Source organism: Gallus gallus, chromosome 8 (assembly GCF_016699485.2).
Source record: "Gallus gallus isolate bGalGal1 chromosome 8, bGalGal1.mat.broiler.GRCg7b, whole genome shotgun sequence".
Classification (NCBI taxonomy): Eukaryota; Metazoa; Chordata; class Aves; order Galliformes; family Phasianidae; genus Gallus; species Gallus gallus.
Window position 1 is genome coordinate 13,116,820 of NC_052539.1, and position 22,761 is coordinate 13,139,580.

The following is a 22,761-nucleotide window of genomic DNA, read 5'->3' on the forward strand; positions in this document are numbered from 1 at the left end:
GCCGGCACCCGGCCCCGCTCCGCCTCAGCCCCTCGGCGCCCTGCTGCCCCCGGCTCTCGTGCGGCCGCGGGGAGGTTTGGGCCGCGTCGGCCGCCGTCTGCCGCGAGGCGCTTCCGCGCGGAGCGGCGGGCGGTCGGGCTGCGCCATGCAGCCGTGGTTCCCGCCGCCGGGCAGCACCGGGGCCTTCTTCCTCCTGCTGCTGCTGCCGCCCTTGCTGCTCGTCCCCTTTGTGCTCCTGGCGAGGAGACGCCACGACCGGCGGACGCCTCCCCTCAGGCTGCTAGTGGTGGCCGGCTCCGGTGAGTGAGGCGCGGCTCAGGGAGCTCGCGGCGGGCGCGGGAACTACGACTCCCGGCACGCAGCGCGGCGCGAGGCCGAAGGCGGGGTTGGTGTTGTGCCGCGGTGCAGCGCATAGTAATAATCATCATCATAATCTTTATAATTAAAAGTACGTTTCCTTATCTTAGTGAAGAGAGCCTCACGTGCACCTGTCGGTGGCAGTACATCTGCTACTCCTCGATTACCTCCCTCGGGCTGCTGGACAGTCCGTCCCCTACAAAAAGTTAGACTTCCCTGAAACTGGCAGCAGACACGTCCAGAGCAGCCCCGGGCTCATCACCTCAGCACTGCATGCGTTTCACACGCTAACGGTAAGGAACTAACCCTGCCGTTGTGCTGCTGCCAGAATACTGATCAGTATTGCGTCATCTTCAATTGTTCAAAACTTTTTTGAATTCAGAATCTCCTGCTCTTCTCCGAATACTTGGAAGATTGCACTGAAATTATTGGAGGCTTCAACAAGCCATTGCTCAAGAGAAGAGCCCTCCGGTGTCTGTAAAGCACTGCACAGATCACACAGGAAGGTGCCAAATTCCTGTGCCAGCCCAGCTGCGTGGCTCAGTGCTTGTCAGATGTTTGCCAGCTCAGAACACCTGTCTCTGACAGCAAAGGTCTCTTAGGAGGCTAATGAAACACGACCAGAGATAGCAGGAATACATTCAGTTCATGATTTGGGTCTGCAGCTTCCAGCAGAACTAACAGCAACAGACCCAGTAAATGGCCATGCACGTATTTCAGGGCTTGGTGTTTTGATCCAGCCGAACTGATCCCAGGGTGACTCCCTCCCTACTTCACTGTTACAGGTATTCACATGGCTTCAGTTCTGGAAATCAAACTGATAAAAAGATCAGCCCTATGCCGCAACAAGAGTACGGTCTCCCCTTCTCTTTGGTTTACTGCCAGCTCAGCTCCCTGAACAAAGTGACCTTGCAGTTAGAAGGTTGTCAACACCCATTCAAGGGCAGTAGGTGAAGCCTTTGGCTGGGGACAGACTGTTTGTGTCCCGGCACTCAGCTTTTACCCTGGCTTAGCTGCAGAAATCATTGCCAGCGTGTTTTCAGCATTACGAGCTGGGATAGCACAGTCCCTGAGTCCTGCCTGCCCCGTGGCGGGGCTGAGCACTCAGTGTGCACAGTGAGAGTCACTGCTCCACAGCTCAGCCACAAGTGGACTCTCATGCAGTTTTATTTGGACTAGGGAGTGGTTTTTTGAATATGGACTACAGTACAACTACCAAATTAATTTTGCATCATGTACAGGGCATTAAACGTCTCATTTCTGTGTGATCTCATTTAACTGAAACACTTCCATCAGTATGGCTGCACTGGGAACTGAATTGCCTTCATGTTACTCAATCATCCTCTAATTGAATCTTCTCATTTTAGAAGTGTTACCAATATTATTAGTACTAATAAGTTTTAAAGGGGAAAGTGACTAACTCAGCTGAAGAAACTGAAAGTTACAAAATATTTCATATACTAACGGTAGCATATTTCGTTTTTGCAGGAGGGCACACAACAGAAATCCTGAGGTTGCTCAGTTGTTTGTCAGAGTCGTACTCTCCTAGATGTTATGTTCTTGCAGACTCCGATAAGATGAGTGAAGCTAAAATACGTTCTTTCGAACAAAAAAGGGCTGAAAGGTTCTCCAATTCCCAGGTAACTTGTTAAGTATATTCTTGTAAGATAATTTGATCTTAACATGACATTCTAATTCAAGGCAATTTGGAAGCAGTTCTTTTAAAGGGTATTTTTAAGATCAGCATGTGTTTTTGATTTTCTGTCTATTGATAATCACTGCCCCTAAAGTTCAGCTGAAGTGCCACTCTGTATGGCTAAAAGTGAACCAAATAAACACAGTTGATTAATGCTGAACTAGATAGACCCTGAAAATGCAAAATACCTGAAAATAACAAATGCCATCTACTGCCACCTTACTTACTTAGATTTAAAATCATCTTTACCTCTGGGCAACATTTTAATTGACAAAAAACAATGTGGAAATGTAATTGTATTGAGAGTAACTATAGAAAGAAGGGAATCTGTTGTTTAAGAAATGGACACTAAGAATAAGTTTCTTTTGATTTTGTAAATGAGTTAGATGTGTTGCTTGTAGCTATGAAAGTATGGAGACAGAAATATGGTGGTTTGCTGTTTTTTGTGGTTTTCTTTTTCAGTTTGGCCTTTTCCCTCAGTGAAATTATTTTTGAGATAAGTGTTTTATCTAAAAAAAACTTAATGGGAATTGTTTTACTCCTGTGTGTTTCTAAACTGTGATTTGATATGGTTTTAAAACTGAGCATTAGAGTTAGAGAGGTGTTTAAAAAGAAGGTAATACATCTTACTGCCAGTAGCTTTCTGACTGATCACCTGAGTGAATGCTGAACTCCCAATTCACTTACCTGAAAAATGTCCAAACCTAGATCATTACATTTCTCAAAAATATTTTGAGTTTGAAAAGTTTATGCATTTTTTCCACTAGTACACTTAGTTTTGCTAAGCAACTTCACGTTCTGACTCTCTCCAACTGCTAACACATCATGTAGTTATATTTTCCTTGAGCGCTGAAAGCCAGGGGAACGTACTTGGCTGCATCTGAGTTTGCTGTCTGCACAGCAGATGCTCGCTTTATTTTGGCCATTCTTTTTCCACTGAGGAAAAACATTCAGAGCAAAAATAGAAGATGAATTTGGAAAGCAAAGGTCACGTGCCTATCACATATATTTGCTAACTTTCAGAGTGTGCTCTCAGCCAATACATGTTTTGGCACTGAGTGCTGGAATACGTATGCATCATATGCATTTAAAAATAATGTGGTAGTGGCTTCTTGAAGTTTTGAGTCAATAAAGGGGAAAACTCTGACAGCTTCAACCCACAGTCATTCTCTTCCTCTTCTTGTCAAGGAAGTATATTATCCAGAACTAAGAACTGAAGACAGGTTATAATGATGATTGAAGAGAAAGTCAGTGTATTCATTTAGCAAATTACTGTGTAAAAAAACCACCAATGTAACTGATTTTGATATATGGTTCAGCCCAGTTCTAAAAGCTACAGAATTCAGGGAGAAGGAAAGGAAGCTAGAAGCAACATCTTCCTTACAAGAAACAAAATGCTGCACCTCTACCCACTAAATCTTTTGGAAAAGAAAATCAAAAAGCCTCTTTATGACGTCCCTGGTCCCACTATCACTTGCCTTTCTCTTCTCCTGTAGCTCTCAGCCCGTAATCACAGCTGTTGTACTTGATTGCCCCCACAGCTGATACCCAGGTTACCTCCTGCACTCAGCACTCTTGATCTCTCAATGACCTAGTCTAGCAGCAGAAAGACAGCTTAGATATAATGACTGAAGAACGCACATTCTTCACAGGATCTTATACCCCCATTCATCATGTCTGAGAAAAGGAGCCTGAATCACTAGCCTTCATGTAATTTGATCACATATTCTACTCCATGTTTCATGAAAGTTATCATGATAGGAAATCTTGTTCCTCAGCATGAAAAAGGTCTGCATAAAGCTAGGTTATTTGGAATGTCTGCGGTATGTTCAGTTGAGGATACTGTAATAATTTATAGCAGGGGTAATTTTTCATCAGCTTTTCTCCTCATGCTTGCAAAACAGTACTATTAATTAGATAAAGACTACATCACTGGTTTTAAAAGTACTCTATCAACCATTATTGAATTGCCAGTCTGGAACATTTGTCCTCAAACAACAATGTCTCTGACTCCATTACAGAAGTGCTGAAAAATAAATGCAATAATATGAGACCACAGAAGATAGGAGTACAGCTTGTGGATGTCTGATACTGCATACACACTGTGCAGTTTTCCGACAAAAGGTGCAGGAGTGGTGTTTGTTCAGAATACCAACAGTGCTCCATTAGATGTCAGACGGGGGTTGCAGAAACACCTGGCAGTAGCTTTTCAACAAAATTCTGTTTTTTTCCCCAGCTTAATATTCAGTAATTGACTGACATGTGGGCTGAACTTCCAACATGTTCTTCCAACATGAACTTCCTCAGAATGCAAAGTTTCAGATACGTATTTTGAAGAGTACAGATGAAATCAGTTTGATGTTTACTTGAGTGCTACAAGTAAATTGCTACTTCGGTACTATTTGCGGTCCCTTCCAAGTTTTGCTGAAATCAGTTTCTTACCATGAAGAAAATTACATACAAGTCTTTGGCAAATATCATTTAATGCAATTCTTACTGTGAAAGGGAGCATCTGAATTGTTCCACTCAAGCTTGATCTGCCTACAACTACCTTGTCAATACATTACTTCTTGCAGGATGTAATACCACGCAAAAGTCTAAACTCCACTTAAGAGCATTTCTTTTTATCATCCAATCTGTTCCAAAGCTTTGAAAAAGAGCGAGAATCCTGTTGAATGGAGAGCAGGGGGCATGTTTGTTTTTCTGTATTTTGTAGTCGGACTAATGCAGTCAGTTTCAACACCTGCAAACAGAGCAAAACAGCCAGTTTGTAACATCTGTTAATGCCTTCCATTATTACAATTAAAAAACATTATTGCAATGAAACAAAATTTCAGCCAAGAAAGTTAATTTAATATTCTGCCTTTATAAGGTTTTTTGTTTAATTCTTTCCACTGTGTGTAATAAAGCCCTCAACTACTGCTATTCAAGACTGATAAATAGTTTGTATTTCATGTGCAGCTGTTGGTAACACTCTTGGTCACAAATCACCAGGACTAAGCTCTGTTACTTAGAAATGTTGCATTTGCAGTAAATGGGGAGATTTTGTTGTTTATAATGATATTTAGAGTCTCTCACTATGAGTTCTGCCAGAACAGTAGTGATGTGGTGTCCCATGTGAAGGGAGTCAGTGACCACGTCCAGACCTAAACAATATCAGCATCACTGGAGAGTGCACTGTACTTAATGTATTTATTTTTCATCTAAACAATGAAAAATTTAAGTGGCCTCAGGACTGACCTCTGTTGCAGCAATAATTTTTGAGTGGGATTTCTCTATGTCACTTGAGAAGAGCACAGGAAGCCTTACTATGGTTAGCTTGTACACAGCACACTCAAACAGAGAACATCTGTATTTTGTTAATTTGATGCCTGTTACACACAGTGAAAGATCTTTACCTTTTTCTAGGAGAAGTACAAATAAAAACATTTCTTAAACTTATTTTTTCTGCAATGATGTTACTCCTGTTTCTTTAGGCAAATATTTTGCATTTTGTGCATGCATCTTCATATTCTTTTGAATACTTATTGAGTACTCATTTAAAGGACCGTGGTATCTGCTGTATCCCGGTGGCCACTAGGAGGGGCACTAAGTTAACGTACAGCAGACGAATTGCTCCAGCCGAACTGTTGTTGAAGTTAGGAATGTTTTCAAGTAACACTAGAAACGATTCAAAAAATTGATATATAGTTCTAGTATTTCGTTTAACCTCATCACCAGGAGTGCTAAGCACAATACTGCATAAGGCATCTAAGAAAAGAGTTCATACCCAAACATTTCCGTACTGGACTTAAAAACTAAAAAAGCGTTGGCACAGACAGGTCTCATAACTCCGTAGAAGGAACAACAACGTTTTTAGAAAAATAACAATTCAGCTTTATCGTTCTCTCTTCCAGTTCACCCTTGATCGCATTCCCAGAAGCCGTGAGGTTAGACAATCTTGGACCTCCTCTGTGGTAACAACCGCATACTCCATACTTTATTCCCTTCCTTTGACGTACAAACTGAAACCAGATTTGGTAGGTAAATTTTAATTTACTAAGAACTTAATAATCTGATCACAGGAGCGTTTGGAATACCAAGACATTGCAGATTGTTTCTCTTATACTTGCTTAGATTTACAGTTTACAGGATATACAATTTTTTAATTTTAAAAGCTGAAAGAATAGTAGCAATATACCAAGAAACAGAATGAGTTGCAGTGTTTGTGAGTTAGATTAACAAATAGCAGTCTCCCTTCTCTGAGTTTTCAGGTAACACCAGGGAGCTTGTCACCCCCTTGTTAATGCTGGCAAGGCTAGCACAAACAAGGTTGCAGGTTCTTGATCGTATCTCTTCAGGATTGCAACAGCACAAACTCTTCCTGAAAGCCTGGTTAGACTGTCAGCTGGTTTTACTCCTGAAATGGTACGACCAGACTGGAACCGGCAGGTTCAGAGCAGTAGGAATACATACAGATTCAGTTCTTGTGTTTGCATAGACTTTTCAACTACATGCATATTTACTTAGTCTTTGGCTGACTGACAATTAATTATCTCATCTGATGACAAAAACATCATTGCCGCAGTGGCAACCAGATTCCTCTCACTTTCAGTAATCTTTCTAAGCTGCTCACAAAACTGCAATCCCGTGCTAATTGCAACATATATTTTAAAATATTCCACACACTTAATTGGATCAGAATTCAGGGTTGTCAGGTTATAGAAATAAAGTAATATGGCATATCTGATCAATAAAGGTTACACGTTGGACTCCCAGGTTTAAGTCCTACAATTCCTTAAGGAAAAATTCAGTGAAAGCTGACCTGCTGAGTTTGTCATATACAGCTATCAGATATCCAAACTCAGGGTTAAAAGGAGATTTTAGCGGAATTTCAAATGAATGTTTTAATGTGTTTTTTAAATATAATGTTTCATGAAACCTATATAAAATTGTGCAGTTACAAGTTAATTTGCATAATTTAGTAGCAACATATATACACACACAAAGGATGTTGGTAAGCAGAATGTTTTAGCTCTCACTGTGAACTGTATGGCTATTTCTAAAGAAGCTCCAATGTATCTGAGCTATTTTGAAAATTTAGAGAAGCTGCTGTGAATAATTTGATCTTATCAGTTTCAGTAATACTGGTCAGTTCCTATCAGATCAAAAACTCCTTGCTTGCTGGAGTTTTCAGAGCAGTTTAGTGTGTAGAACAACAGAATTAGCTTCCTTCCAGTCCTTGTTTTCCAAGGCTGTTTTGGAAACTGGAGACAAAGTTGGGAGGGAGGAGGGGATGGATTACTTTTCCTTTTACAGTGATTTTCATTTTCAGGGGGAAATAGTAAGGGGATGTTTACATGAAGCAGACATTTTATAGGTTTAAAGGCGCAAAATATTTAGGAATCACTTTGCCACTGGTTTCATTTAATATATATACATTTCTAAATCTAAATATTGCAAAAGAAACTGGCTGGAAAATCCCACTGTGTAGCTTTATTATATAATCAAAAGTGTCAACAGGATACATTGTAGGAGAAGAGCAGGAAGTTACAAATGTAATTCTGTGGTTCTTTTGTTTATGGGATGAATTTTAAGTGACAGTGGGATTTGCATGTATAGTTACTAGAAATGGACTTGAAGTTGATAAGCTGTGATAAGATGTCCAAAGCCTAACTCTTCCATAAAACCTTGTCCTTGTCCTCATACCTCTTGTCCTCATAGAATTAAGAATACATTTTATCAAGGCCTGTAAGACCTAAGACCTTTGCTGTCTTTAAGGGAACAAGTAGTTCAACAGTAGTTCTGTCCTAAGATTCTCTATCTATAACTAGAAGTGGGCTGAAGGGGAGGATTTTTTGCCAGGTACCATCATTGCCCATGACAGCAGCTGGTACTGCCACTAGCAGAAACATCTTTAGCTTTATGCCAAATCTTATTCCACTTCAGAATAGCTTGTATATTACATGTATACTCTACTACAAGATGCTTGTGTATGTATCTCATAGTTTAGGAATTCTTTAAAACATATTAAGTCAGAAATCTGTAAAGATTTTAAAACATTTATCAAAGTAAAGTGATACAGGAATTTAAAGGCTTCACCATTGCCAGTGAAAATATTCTGTATGATATGTAAAACAACTGGTTAGTATTTAATCGCCTTTAGAGGAAAATGTTGTTAGTGAATTTCAGCTCCCCCCACTCATGGCAGAATGTAAATGATTAGTAAAGACCTAGAAAGGGTGGAGTTTACAGCATCCGTCTAAAACTTTTGGCCTGGAAATCAATGCTGAGTTTAGAAACAAGCACAGGATTACATCATGCTGAGAGCTTCATCATTTTAAACAGTAGAACTTACGGGTACTGTATATTTTCAGTCGAAGAGACTGTTTTTTCTTGAACTGCAGGAGGAAACGAAGCATTTGAATTGCTTCTAACTCATTTGTATGTATATGTGCTCCCCAAATCCTTACACTCGTTTTTAGGCTTGTCAGAAACATTTGCAAGTTTGAAGGAATACAGCCACAATCCTTTGAATGAAGTCTTCTCCAGACACCCTAAATCTAGAGAAAGGAATAAGTGTTGCAGTTTCAGCATAAGGAATGCAGGACAAGAGAAGTACTTCAAAGGGAGCTGAAACCTTCTGGGTGCACAAAGGCAAGATTTGGAGCAGATATGTTAGTTATGCCAACCTGAGCTTATCTATCAAGCCAAAAGAGCTGTAAGGGGGAAACAGCGAACCTAGCTGCACAGGAGTTACTTCATATATACTTACTCACTTGAGCACTATGTCCCCTTTGTATCTCTCAAAATCTTCTAGCAAAGCTTCTTAGTTAACTTTGCATGAGAAAGCAGTTTCATTTAAGCCTTCTTCAAGACAGTGAGTTCAGAAAGAACTGAACAACTTCCAGGAGACCTTTACTGTCTTGCAGAACTTGACCCACACTTAAAATGGGTCTCCAGAGAGTTTAAGAAATGTAAAAGTTAGTTTAGTTGTGCAGTTTGAGATCATCTTCAAGAGGCCCATTTCTGAGTTATGAGCATCTGCACTCTGCAAAGTTAATTCCCTTTAGAGATATTAAACCAAGTAACAAAATTGAGACATCAGAAGTGATGATTGTGTAGTATTCTTAAAGCCAAATACAGAACTCCAGAAATATAGGTGTCAAAATGTTTTGCAGGCACATCTATGCTGGGCAGTTTTTACAACATGTCAACCTTACATAGGCTTCCTGTGCAGAGGCCTGAAATTCCAGGAAAGCAAGGCTTGTGCCAGCACACTCTGTCTACACCTTCTTTCCCCCACAAAAAACTTGTAACACCGTCATCTGCAGCCAGATTTAATGTGCAATCATAGCCTCAAAGACTGCAAACTCCTACCATGAAAACAGGCAGCTGGTCAGAGAAGAGTGATTTTTATTGCCTTCACTGAGAGAAAGGCTGAGAAGAAACTTAAAACTAAAGTTAAGGGTTAGAAGATCTGCTGTCTAAGGAAAGATGCAAATCCTTCTCAGGCAGTTACAGGAAAGTAGACAAGCTGCACAGAGATTTCCCCAAAGGCAGAGAAAATTATTGGATCTTGTATAGATTATTTGATGTTCAAGAGGGGATAATGCTACAGCCTTACTCTGATATGTGTACAGTCAGTAGTTCAGAGGGTCCTAGTCTTCAGTTTTCTTGTTGCTCACAGAACCATTGTCCTTGCTATCTCTGAGATTTGCCAGCCCTGAAAGCAGGTCTTCAGGTGATCTAGCCCTTTGGCTGGCTCAGTCATTCCAGTTATTTTGGCATCCCTGAAATTTAAGCTGAAAACAAAGGCTAGAAGTGCACGACGTGGTAAAATACTGTCCAGAGATTGCATCCAGCCCTCATTTTCAGCCACAGGTGGGGTGTCTACTTATTGAGTCAGAGCTTGGCTCCTTCAATGTGATGAAATTGTGTAGAAAAGCTATGTGAAGCTCCATAGGTCCATCCATTACTGCACTGCACATCCTACTTTTGCTGCTTCGGTACTCTGCAGGGCCTGAGATAAGCAGATATTTTCAGACCACTGCTCTTTAGAAAGGCCGGAGTTAAATCAGGCAAAGAAGGCGGTCCTTCCACTTTTGAGCCTCCTTCCCGTGGGAAGGCTCTAGTAAGAAGTTTACATTTGCACAGCTAGTACAGCAAGCTGTGCTGTCTCCCTCCCACCAGCTGTCAGCTGAATGGACTCTCCCTTTTAAACTTTTATAGAAGCCTGAAATCTGCACAGCTGATTATGCTTCCAGCAGCCTACCAATTCTTGTATGACTCATGTGAGGCCTGCACATCCCATTACACACGCCTGGTCTCCAGACTGGTTAAATTCACTGCAGCGAGTTTCTCAAGTTGTTACAGAAGTGTTCACAGTATGCTACATGAAAGGAGATCATTATTTCATTTAGCTAAGATTTTCCATTCTTTGTGCTCTGCCCAGAATGTCTCAAGTTCATAGCACTTTAACAAATTACTATGGCGAATAATAAGTTATTGTCCCATATATCACGGTTCTTATTAGAACTTGGTGGAAAACTACAAAATCTGGGTAGTGGCATTTTTTTCTCTATTCAATTCATAACAAGCGAACGTTGTATAATGCAGTATTAAGACTATCTGGTACATTCTTTTGTATACCGAATCCTACCCCCCTGCTTATAATTCTTTTAGACCAGACTGATTTTACACTGTCTGATCTACTATTGTTCTTCTAAGATCAAAACAATCAAAACAGGCAAGAGCAAGAATATCAGATTAACACTGTCAGTGATATAAGCTGTATATTCTAAAAAGAAACCAAAGTTGAGCAATCCAAATTTATTTAACTTCTCAGTGTTAATGAGTATGAATTTAATTTCCCCCTCCACCTTGCTACCCTGCAGCCACAGCATAGAATTACCCTCTGCTGAACACCCACAGACATTTAAAGCCATTCAAGTTAGCAACTTTAAGCCAGCTTGTAGTTCTGTCTCCTGTGACTGCCAGTTGGACATGCTTATACACAGTGCATTTCAGAGGGGTGACAGCAATAGCAGTAAAGATTGAGATTTCAGGCAGGTATTTCATGTGGATTCTTGCTATAGCAAGTGCAGTTAGTATTACAGTAGCCTCGAATATATTAATATGCCTAGAAAATAGTTTTAGCTAACCTAAAACACATACTTCAAGTTCTAATTAAATGAATGCTTGACTAATGAAGGACACATTATTATTTACAATTAAAGGCTCATGTTAGGTCAGTTAGCAATATGTATGGTTGAATTTAATCTTTGGACTGCTTCCAAGTAGAAGCAACCCACTATAATAAGAAGTATTTTTTGATATGAGGAGATGAGCTATGCCCTTACTTTCAAATAGATTCTAAAAGCACTTTGTCAGGCAATGCTTAGAGCACTAATGGCATGCTGAAAGACACCTAGTACTCACTGTTTGTAGCTGAAGGTGTGGCTTGGTAACTGCTATTTCATTTACTTGGCAAAAGCCCTTTGCTGAGTTGCATTACGAGCATCATTTTCTTCTACGCAAAGTCAAAATTTTACTTCCCATTAATTTAGCAGTAGTGGCAATAAACCACAGCCCCATTCCATGGTAATGTAGACAGGGAGTTCATTCTTTGGCCTGCATCTGCCATTGTGATCTTGTTCTTTTTTATGCAACCTTCTGTCCTTCTCCCGGTTTCTTATGAGAGTCACTTCTGCCACTATTTCTTCACACAGTTTCCTGACAGAGATAATGATGTTGTCTGGTCTCACTGACAGTCTTGGTGTTAAATTAAAGCTGCGATAACCAACACAAACATTCCAACAGACTTGGGTATTAGTACAACTTTCTTACCTGTCCTTCATTATTATTTTCAATTGATCGGTTCTGTTATTTTATACGTGACAACTATGCTGAGTAATACACTGAGCTCACATGTCCCATTCTGCTTCCATGTATCTACAGAAGCATCATATATGGATGGAAATTACTTCTCCAGAAACCTTTTTCTCCCAGTTATGGACCTGCCACCTTTGGCTTGAAATACAGGATGATTAAGCTTAAGGTTAGCTTCATTAAAAAAAAAAAAAAAAAGTCAAACTTGCACATCTCTACATGCATCTAAATCTTGATTCTAACACTTTCTTCCTCAGGCTGTTGTGCCTAACTCCTGAGGTTTTTCTTGACCCCAGTTATCTTTCTTTCCAACCGTGAAGCCCTTAGGCACACCCAGAAACAGACTTGAGCTGTTTACATCTTGACAGTGTCAAGTAGCCACATTCCTGAGCTCTGCTAAGATCCAGAAACTGGGAGCCTCTTTCACTGCTTTATGCACAGAGACACGAAACGCATCATCTGGGCTTCCTGCTCCTGAGGACAGTGGGTGAGAACTTGGGGCCAGACAACTGAATGCCTATAAGGCAGAAGTGATGATACTTAGTGCTATCATAATTAAATCCTGTTGTGGATTTAGTCCATAGTGTTTCATGAAACTACTGCTTTTTTCCCCTAGAGAAAATCCCACGTAGGATTTCTGTCTCACTTTCTCCAACCTCTTTTAGTCTTTGATGAAAGCAATACTCCCATCAAAGCAGAGGAAAGGTACTGCACATTAGGAAACCAACTGCACTTTCTAATTTAAGTCATTGCTCTTTCACATCTCTCTCCCATTCTAGTATTCACTGCTCTGATTTATCCTAGTTAGGTAATCTGCTTGCAGAACCACACAAGTCTCTGCTTGTTTTGAAGAGCACCTCACCTACTGTGGATATTATGTGATAATAACAATGGAACTTAGCAATAAAATGCCCAGAAGTGGACGATAAATATTTTCCTAGCAATTCTACAGGCTGTAACCACTGATTAGCTGGAACACATGCTCTCGCTATGGAGCACTATAACCATCTTTTGTACTCATGAGCATTCACGTGATTGAGAGAGTAGAAGATAAAAGTGTATCCAGGTATAATTCATTCTACTTTAATTGCCTGTTTTACACCAGACTACACATGTAGATTTTTTGTCCTAGTCTGTGTTCTGCAGGTACAGTTAAACAGGAAATAGTGTGATATTTTAGCTGTTTTGTTACAAGTTACAGGGGGAGGTGAACAGGGTAATATCTTCATTCTTCAAAAGGAATAAACCAGTAGGTCATTCAATGACCTTTATATTGTTCAGATGAAAAATGACTTTCTTCCCCCTCACCAATAACAGTAATAACAAGGAATTATTGGAAGAGGATTAAAAAAAAAAAAAAAAAACCTTGAAAAAGATTTAAAATACTAAGGTAGTACTCCTTGAGGTTCAAATCTTGAGTTTTCAGACATGCTAAAGAGCTAAAATAGGAAAAGACTGAACAAGGTTGCTCCTTCTCACATACTTCCATTAAGCTTAGTAGAAATCCCTTTCTCCCATAAATTCTAACATTTCTTTCTCTTTTTTCCCTTTCTGATTACTAAATAGACATGCATTTCCTAGAATATGATTGCTGTCGTAACTGCAATACCTCCATATACACCAATTTATTTTTTGAAACCTTTTAGAGTTACTTGCTATGAAAAAGACACAGCTTTTCTGTGTTAGCTACCCATACAAATGCATGCTCATAAAAGCAATACTTACCATACCTGGAGATCTTTAGTGAGAGGGATATACAGGCACCTTGATGCATCCTCTCTAAGAGGTAAGTGATTGTTTTCCTGGTTTTAAGGTAGAAAATACCTGTGTGGGAGAAAGTGTTGTATACTAAATCTCATGCTGAATCCACAGCAGAGCCATGAGTACAACCCAAGTTTCTTGGCTTATCAGGGTTGCAGCTCAATCATGAGCTCATAATGTAAATATATTTAAAATTAAAAGTTGAAATATTTGTTCACCACTACTTTTTATTAATTTTTTCATTAGAAGAGTCTCAAATATTGAGAGAGCTGAAGCACAGCTACTGCACTCAGTTGTGTTTCTCAGAGGCTCCACGTGAGTTGAATCAGGTCCCTGAGGATCTTCGGGCAGGACAAGGTAACAGAGCTGAGACCAAGAAGCTGCGTTACACCTACCTGTGTTGCTGCTTGGTACTTCTGTAGGTGAAGTAAGAAATTGTTCAGCTGAGTACTTTACTTTACAGTGCATAAATGTGGATTTTTCAATACAGTAAGATGATACTAAAAATGAGCAAGTAGTGGTAAGCTCGTGAGATTCTATAATTTGCATGGCAGAGTACAAATGAATTCATGGCAGATTCTACTTCTTGTGCCACAGAAAACAATAACCTCCCCCCTCCCCCCCAAGCAAAACACCCACTAAAGCATTTATTACACTATGAATTCATAGCAGGCAATAAACTCCTTAAATATCCAACACTGGCCCATCCGTAAAAATAAGTTTGTTATTACGGTTTTTCTTGTCGTTTTCCCTTCAGAGTCCAAGGATCTTTGCATACCTTTCACTAAGTCTGACTGTTTGGTTTCCCTGTCACTGTAACAGTTCTCTCTGCTCCATTTCCTTTGTTTCCGAGAGATCCTTTGGGTTATTCTACAGTCAGATTTGCAGTTTCCTGAAGGAGATTTCTTTGTATCAAGACAGCGTGTTCTGCCCTTGTTAGAGTTCTGTATTTGTGTCTCATTGAATTATGTTTATTTATTGTTATTTCTACTGAGTTTGTGAAAAGCTTACTTTTTTTGTCTGTCCTTGTCTCGAGAGTTTTCTAAAGCTGATTTTTCCAAGGTTTTATACATTATAACTTGCTAAGGCACTTCATTATTTATTTTTGTTATGCAAGTCAGGCTATTGACAACACAACATTTGGGTGTCTGTCATCTACTAAGAACGTGCAGTTAAAATGAGAATGCACAGATGACTTGACTTGCCTTTTAGCAGGTTTCTCTAGTTGGTACATCTTATTGCTGATGTTTGAAATCCCATTCTAAAGCCAGAATTTGCGTTCCACAGTGAAGTGGAAAACTTGTAGAAATCAGGGTCCGAATCAAGGGTCTGCTGGCAATACCCTTGGCCAAAGAGCTTTGTCACATCTGTGGATGGTCCAAGCTGTTCCTCCGAGCTGAGCAAGAATCATTTATACTTCTTTCTCTCGAGAGAGAAATTTAATTATTTATTTGTTTTTAAATAAAGTCTTATTTGCTAATAGGAAAGCTTATTTCTCGAGTCTGTTCTATGAGTACATTACAGTATGGTCATGTTTTAAAACTCCTTTGTCTTCTGTGCTGACTGCTTTTCAATTATCATTCAAACCAGTTTCCCACTTCCTCTCTTTCTCCCCTCTTTTTTTTTTTAAATCCCTTTCCTTTTCCCTTGCCTTCCCTAAGGTATCAGGAACGGCTGTTTAGATTTCCTTGACCTTTCTGACAAACCTCAGAGATACCTTCTGGCCTTTCACAGGCTGAACCATTACTTTCTGTTCCCAAATGTTAATAAGCTATTGAAATGAAGTATTTACAACAAAAGATGAGTTTTAGCACTCTAGCAAAAATATGAAGAAAACAGAATTTATAAGAAACCATTTTTAGTCTCGTGCTTCTTTCCAGGGAGCTTCTTTTCCATGTTGTTAAGTTCTTTTTTTTTTTTTTTTTTTTTTTTTTTTTACATAGTTAAAAAAGTAGGTTTCTTTTACTGCACAGATAAACAAAGATCATACAATAACCTGATTTGGGTCAATCCTTTATCGTTCTGCTTTCCTTTGCCTCTTTGAGTAGCTCTCTGTCTTCACCAACCACATCCTTTTCTCAGGCTGCTTAGTGCTGTTAGGAAAGGGCATTACCAGGGCAGCAGGGAGGTCTAATGGATTATTTTAATTTGGGAATACAAGCAGTACTCAAATGCTTGTCCATTAAGGATATACAACAAGTATATGTTTACATCTTTACAGGAAAAACTGCAAGTTTTCTGCTTTTCTTGGTTTTGTTTTTAACCAGTGGCCTGACATTTAGTCCCAGTGAAGCTGTGTTTCAGTGTTTTACTGGTAAATGTCACTCTGCTACAGTGCTGCATTCACCAGCTCTAAAGAAGTTTTTATCAGCACTGGTGCCGTGTGCCAGAGTTCCTCATGTGCCAGCCTGCCGGCTTAGCTTCTTTTCTTTCAGCAGCTGTAGAAAATATCTGAAATACAAAGGCAAGAACGATTCCATTTTGATGTGAAAGTGAAGAATATGAAGTCAGATGTATCGAGTCGCTAAGTATAAATGTTGTATACTGACCCTTTACTTTCAAGCCTCCATTAATAAACAGATTGATTTGTTTACCATTCAGAAGACTGCTTATGTTGAATTGCGTGAGGATTGTAGTATGTAGATGTTAGCTTACAGGCCTTGCTGTGACACCAGGGGGCCTGTTTAAGAGCTACCTGGCAACTTCTTTACATTAAGGGTGAATGCAAAAGGTGTAAAGAGACCTGGCTTGCTGGCATCTGCAGTGACCCCGTGCAGCTTGTTGGCTACAAGGTGAGGTAGGCCAGTGACCAAGAAGGGCCTTGGGCTCATGCAGCTCGAGGTCACAAAAGCCACTCAAAAATTGTCTGACCCTTTTCTTTTTCTGTGCCTCTTTGAGGGAGGCTGAACCAAATACATGAGATGTCTTTCGAGACCTATCTCATGCAATGCAAATATTCTACAGGCAGCCTTGTAGCTAAAGTAAATAGATATTGGGAAACACTTGCCCTGAATAGCCAGATTGACCTTGGAGAGGCCCTTCTCCTTTCTTGCCCAATAGACGCCTGCTTCTGTTCCAGAGGACACTAATAATTCCTACCAGATTCCCCAACAGATTCTACTGGATGGGAAAAACAGAAGCCCTGATCTTTTCACGATGGGAGACATCAATCATTCTCCAGAATTTACTTTTGAACAGTGTTTTTAAATGCACTAGCAGGACAGCTCATCTCTGTTATGAGCTTTGGGAAGGCTGTAGATGATTCAGTTCCTTTCACCTTTTCAAGTTTGTACACTGGAATGAGATGAACAGTAGCATTTCTAGCTTACAGATCTGCAGTGGTTCGTCTTCCTTAGAGCATACAGTCTATTTTCTCAGAAGTTCCCCCTGTATCTACTGATGAGCATCTGATGCTGAATTCCAAGTAGTGGGAACGCTGTTGGCTCTTCCTGGTGACTGTGAGAGGGCATAAGCAGAACTGGCCAGACAGGATTTTTGGAAGGGAATTGCCACTCCTATGTGTTTGCAACTCTGATTGTTCCAGTATGACACGTCTCTAGACATGCACTTAGGGTTGACTGAAGGTTAATTTTTAATGATCAAAAAGGTTGATTCATAGTTCTGACTTAAAGATCACGACCCTCAGGTCAGATAGGGATCTATTTGTCCATAGAGTTCAGCAAGTTTTACCAGTCTCTTTTGGGGAGGATTCCTAAAACAGAGGATTTTAGAATGTGAGCATCATAGCTGGAGTACCTTATGGACATTGTGCATTCAGCGATCCAGTCACATGTGCTCCGTCTTGTTTGAAGGGGTATGTATGGAAGGGGAAGGAGCAGAGGACATAAGAGCTATGGTCAGATAATGTTTTACTACAGATTATTTTAGAAACTCCATAATTTTCCTGATCCTTTTCCCTGTGAAAATAGTTTTCTGTGAATCAAAGGGCATCTGAGAAGCAGATTATAACTTCTTAACAGCTAGTAGGAGATGTAAATTATCATATCAAAAAGCACATATAGTGAAGAGGTTTCATTATGATTTTCATTTTGATCTTTTCTTTTCTGGCTCTCTCAGCAAAGTAAAAACACCAGCTCAGTGTGGCCTATACATCTACATAGATCTTAACAGACAGACCTATTTAAATATTATTTCATTACACAGTTTTTATTGAGTACACTTAGTTTGAAATCATTCCAATATTTAGTTTTGTGTGTTCACCCAGACACAAGAATACCAAATGTCAAAAAGTCTAGAGAAGAGTGAAGTGTATGGCACAGTGTGTTGATAAAGACCATTATTATAATCATTTGGCTTTTATAAAACCTGTTTTACCACCCTCAGCTTCTGAGACAAGGGGAATGTTAGGATTTCTACCAGACCTAAATCCTAATGTTACTTTTTGTGCCAGATGATGGAAAGTAAGGGAGCAATGGGAAACTGCTGTTGCTTTAGCCAGCCAGGCTGAACCAGTGCAAGCCCAGGAGGCAGTCTGCCTGAGAGCAGGGCTGCAGAGGGAGAAGAGCAGGGAAAGCAAAAAGATGAGGGAAGAAAGAATGGGTGGAGGCATCTCCAGGGGCCGAACAGAGTGCAGAGTTGCTGAAATGGCAGACAGTGAGGGAAGGGCAAGGGAGGGAATGGAAGCGTAATGCAGCAGGGAAAGGTGTGGGCCAGCAGCAAGAACAAGCCAGTGTTGGTACTTGCACATAGCTCTACTCAAGGAAAAGATAAGGATTTTCTGCTTAGCAGTGGTACACATTTTTATCTGTCTATTTAAAGTGGAATTTTGAACCTGAAAGCAATAGTCAGACTGAATATTCAACTTACAAGAAAAAGCAGTAAATAGTTTGTTTTTCAAACTGTTTCAGTGCTTCTTATATATTTGCCTGAAACAGCATGCTCCTGCAGGAAAAACCCTGGTGGTTTTTCTTGCTCTGTGAACTCACAAAAGCACTCCAGGTTGATTCATCTGCCTATGTCTACAGTAACAATTGCTATTGCTAAAGAATGCAATTACTAACAAATGCTATTACCCAAATGTGTTTCAATTTAGATATCAGTAGCCATACACCAGTAACAGGATCAGCATCAGCACAGGTTAATCAAACTTGGCAAAAAATAGGGCAAAATGCATGGTTTAGTTCACAGGTATGGAACAGTTTCTTTGAAATGCTAAAAGGCAGAGTGTGGTTGGTTCATGTCCTTATTTGCCATGCCAAATATATAAGACCCAGATTTTCATTCTCAGCAGACTGTAGAGCTTTTAAGCTCCAGCATGGATTTACTTGAAAGCAAGTTCAGCAGGGGAGGTTTGAAACCAGTTTATTATTCTCATTTCAGAAATGTTGTATGCAAATTGGATGTGTTCGGCTCATTCACCTCTTAGCTATATAGTTGTTAACATAAAAGTTACACTGTTGGAATTTTCTTATGCGAATATTTGTGATTTTCTTATACAAGTATTTCAAGATTAAAACAGTAGACAGTGTGTTGTTTCAAAGGGACTGCCAGGCAACTCAGTGAGTCTTGGGTGAATAAACAGGTCAATTAAGAGCAACAATAAAATCAGAATAACTTCACATACAATATTCAGTTTTGTTGATTCTGAGAAGAAAACATTACATCCCGGTCAGCACATCCCCAGGCTAAGTTTCTGGGGCCATCTTACAGGCAAAGGACAGTATTTGCGATCAGGTCTGGAACCCAGCAGTATCAGCAGTGCCTGCATTTCACTGAGGCAAGGTGGTGTCTGCCAGTGTGTCACTGGGATCTTGCCACAAAGCAGAGAAGGAAGCGTTCTGAAATATTTACTACAGCCCTGAAACAGAAATTCTGATGTTTCTCTTTTCCCTCCCTACTAATATGATATTTTTCACAAGCTGGTGAACTTGGAACAAAAATGTAAGTTCATAGGATATAGGGCCATGATTTGTAAAAGAGCTCTTTATTTCCACATAACCCCCAGCTGTGCAGAAAAGTGCTGATTACATGGCAGCTGTTAAATTTAGTAAGAAATTCCTTGCCTGAAATCAATTTTGATTCTCAAATAGTGCATACAATACATGCCCTGGTTTAAAGCTTTTTGTTTTAAGCAAGATTTTCGTCAGTTTACCGGTGTCTAAGTTTGAAAGGCCACTTTCTTTTGTTGTTAATATTTACAAGTGAATTTGAGATCCTCTGCTGCAAATATGCAATATATACCTAGAAATAAGTATACATAAGAAAGGTATATAGGTGAATACTAACGTATGCTAAAAGAAAGAAAGAAATAATCTGGTTGTGCCTATGAGCTAGCCGGTTTTGATGAAAATCCTAATTTATTAGCACATTTTTTCCTGAACTCTTTTATGTGTTTTGCTGACTTAAGCCAAAGTTCAAGAAGTTCATAACTGAATGCCAGGTTTAATAATCTTAATTAAACTTCTTTGCCCTTATTATGCCTTAATCTGTGCACAGATCTTGTGAGTGATACAGCACAAAGCTGTTTTACTTGTATATCCAAGTCCAGGAGTTCTTTCTGCTTCCTTCCTCGAAATTGACTGTACCATTTCAGAACTCTTCTCCTCCTCCTTGACATGTAATGAAAGATCTTTGGCAGCTACTAGAAATAATGCCTTTGGGTTGCACCTCCTCCCCCCCACACACACTTTTTTTTTTTTTTTTTTTTTTTTTTTTAGTGTATTCATTTGCCTCTTCTGTTTATTTTAAATCTCTTTGGAATTTATTATTATTATTATTTACAGGGGATGGGGGTGTAAACGTAATATTACAAGAATATGTACAGTTTTAATTCTTAACCATATGAAAAAATAATGTTTCACTTTTGTAAAATGTCTCATCTCTTTTAGATACTGTGCAATGGACCAGGAACATGTGTTCCTGTCTGTATATCTGCTCTTCTTCTTGGGCTTCTAGGAATGAAAAGAGCAATCATTGTGTACGTAGAAAGCATCTGCCGCGTGGAAACTTTATCCCTGTCTGGAAAGATTCTTTACTACTTTTCAGATTACTTCATTGTTCAATGGCCTGCTCTGAAGGAAAAATATCCCAAGTCAGTTTATCTTGGTCGAATAGTCTAACAGAGGACAGGCTTTACCTGAAATAAACTCTGAAAGCTCCGCACTGATGAAATTCATTCATGTAACGTAATTTATTTTCAAGGATTCCTGTTAAAAATTAGGCCAGTACTGGAAAAACAGGCAGTAATAAAGATATCTCTACATTACAGTACACTCTTGTGTAGTTGTATTTATTGCCATCATGAAGGTCTGTGCACCAATACCCATAATGGCAGTAAGTCTATGCTGTTTCTGCTTTCATCTAGTTTTCCTGCCATATGAATAGCAATTTTTGTCTACAAATAAATATGGGAATTTGTATGAATTGTAACATTTCCTGTAAGGAAACTTTGTGTAGTATTTTAAATTGTAAGAAACAAAGTCTTGTTCTAGCACAACAGACTTGATTTCCTGTATGCTAGCAGCAAAGTCCCTTGTGAATCCTTAGAGTATAAAGGAAACAGTTATATTAAGTTGGCTTCTTGACAGTTTGTGCTCTACAGTCTTCCAACCTCCCCCCCCCCCAAAGCATTCAACCAGTATCATTTTTTCTTCTGGGCTTGTCAAAACTGTCCTTATAATCTGTCGCACACCTTCTGAAAATGTTTTGCTGGGTTCTTAAATAAAAAGGTGACAAGTGTCATGCTACAGGCACAGCATTTACAGGTACAGATGCTTCTTCAAAGCCTACACAGCAAAAGTCCCTATCAGGTTTATGTCACAGAGAACAAACTGTCACTTGGGAGAATTGAAGTGGTTCGGGTTCTAATACATAAAGGAAAAAAGTGTTACTGTTTGTTGTAGGGGGAGGAACAGAGATTCTCTTCCCTTTACCTCACACAGTGAATTTGTCTTTCAGTATATTCTGTTTTCACGTTTGAAGCACCTTACTTTCAGTAGTATGATATGTTCTTAAGATTTTGTTATGGAAAATGGTACTACACATAGGAACCATTTTTAAAGCATATTTTGTTGGAGCTAAGCGTGTGAAAGCCTACTTTAATATTTCACATTAGTCTGACAAAATGTAGCTCTACACACTGTTCTACCTCTGAAGCAGTATAAACACATCTGTCATCTGTACACACACAGAGCTGTGTGTCTACAGAGCTACAGAAACATACACAAAGCAAAAATCTCAGGGAAAAGCAGGGCTGCCTCACAGAGCCATTGTAGCAAGGCCCTCACACCGCCACAGACGGAACCCTGTCTCACTCAGATGTCAGAAAAGCTGCAGCCATTACTTGGGCAGGGAACGGCATTTAGCTGAAGAGAAAATGTAGGTTTGATGTCAGGAAACAGGAGTTATAGGAATATTTTGCTTTTTGGAAGACATTATGCTGAGAATTGCTATTGCAAGACCCTGAGGGGAAGCCAGCCCTTACAACCTGTCCAACAAGCTCCTTAGCAGTGGGAGAGGCACAATGAGAGTCCATTGATGTGGGCACAAGTGAGTTCAGAGCAGACACTTTGTGTGGGTTTTACCCCAGATTGTGTCTGACATTAAAGAGCAGTTAATAGCTTAAGAACATGTGGGAAGGAATCTATGTGCAGTACATACTCGGGTCCTTGAAAATGACCTGACTGAAGTGATTCTGACCTCCTTAATGTCTTTTTTTCTCTCCCAAACTGGGAGTCTTATCAGGACTTTCTGCCCAGTTGCAGATAGTTCAGTAAATATGAGATATGCTGGACTTTATTATGACTAATGGTACGCTATTTTTGATTAGCACTCTCTGGGGTGAACCTTGCTTTTAGTTTTGCAAGGGAACTGGAGTAGAGGGGAAGTAGGATAGAGGCAGCCCCCTCCCCTGTCCCTGGTTAGGGCAGTGGTACAGCATCACGCCCCAAGGCTTAGAGAAGCATGAGAAGAGAAGGGCAATGAATGCTCCCATTCATGCTCTACATCCGCCCCAAGCAGCCCGCTGGCCTGGCAGCAAGGCAGGCTCCCGGGCCAAGCACACAAACACAGGCCCAGCTCAGGCAGCTCTGTGTTCACAGGCTGCTTCTGTTAGGGTA

General features: G+C 39.9%; 1 protein-coding gene across 1 annotated transcript; it reads left to right on the top strand.

Annotated features, from left to right (window-relative positions):
• Window positions 1–104: 104 nt before the first annotated feature.
• On the top strand, window positions 105–20,914 carry ALG14 (ALG14 UDP-N-acetylglucosaminyltransferase subunit). The gene is made up of 4 exons (NM_001354672.2): window positions 105–299; window positions 1,846–1,997; window positions 5,950–6,072; window positions 20,533–20,914. The coding sequence occupies exons 1-4, from the start codon at window positions 146–148 to the stop codon at window positions 20,761–20,763; spliced, it is 660 nt and encodes a 219-aa protein (NP_001341601.2). The 5' UTR covers window positions 105–145; the 3' UTR covers window positions 20,764–20,914.
• The last annotated feature ends 1,847 nt before the right edge of the window (window positions 20,915–22,761 follow it).

Bases quoted from the DNA above. Each gene is read 5' to 3' on its own strand.
- ALG14 (NM_001354672.2), top strand. From the start codon at position 146: ATGCAGCCGTGGTTCCCGCCGCCGGGCAGCACCGGGGCCTTCTTCCTC. The intron at 1,998-5,949 runs GTAACTTGTTAA...TCTCTCTTCCAG, and splicing joins AAAGGTTCTCCAATTCCCAG to TTCACCCTTGATCGCATTCC. The intron at 6,073-20,532 runs GTAGGTAAATTT...CATCTCTTTTAG, and splicing joins ACAAACTGAAACCAGATTTG to ATACTGTGCAATGGACCAGG.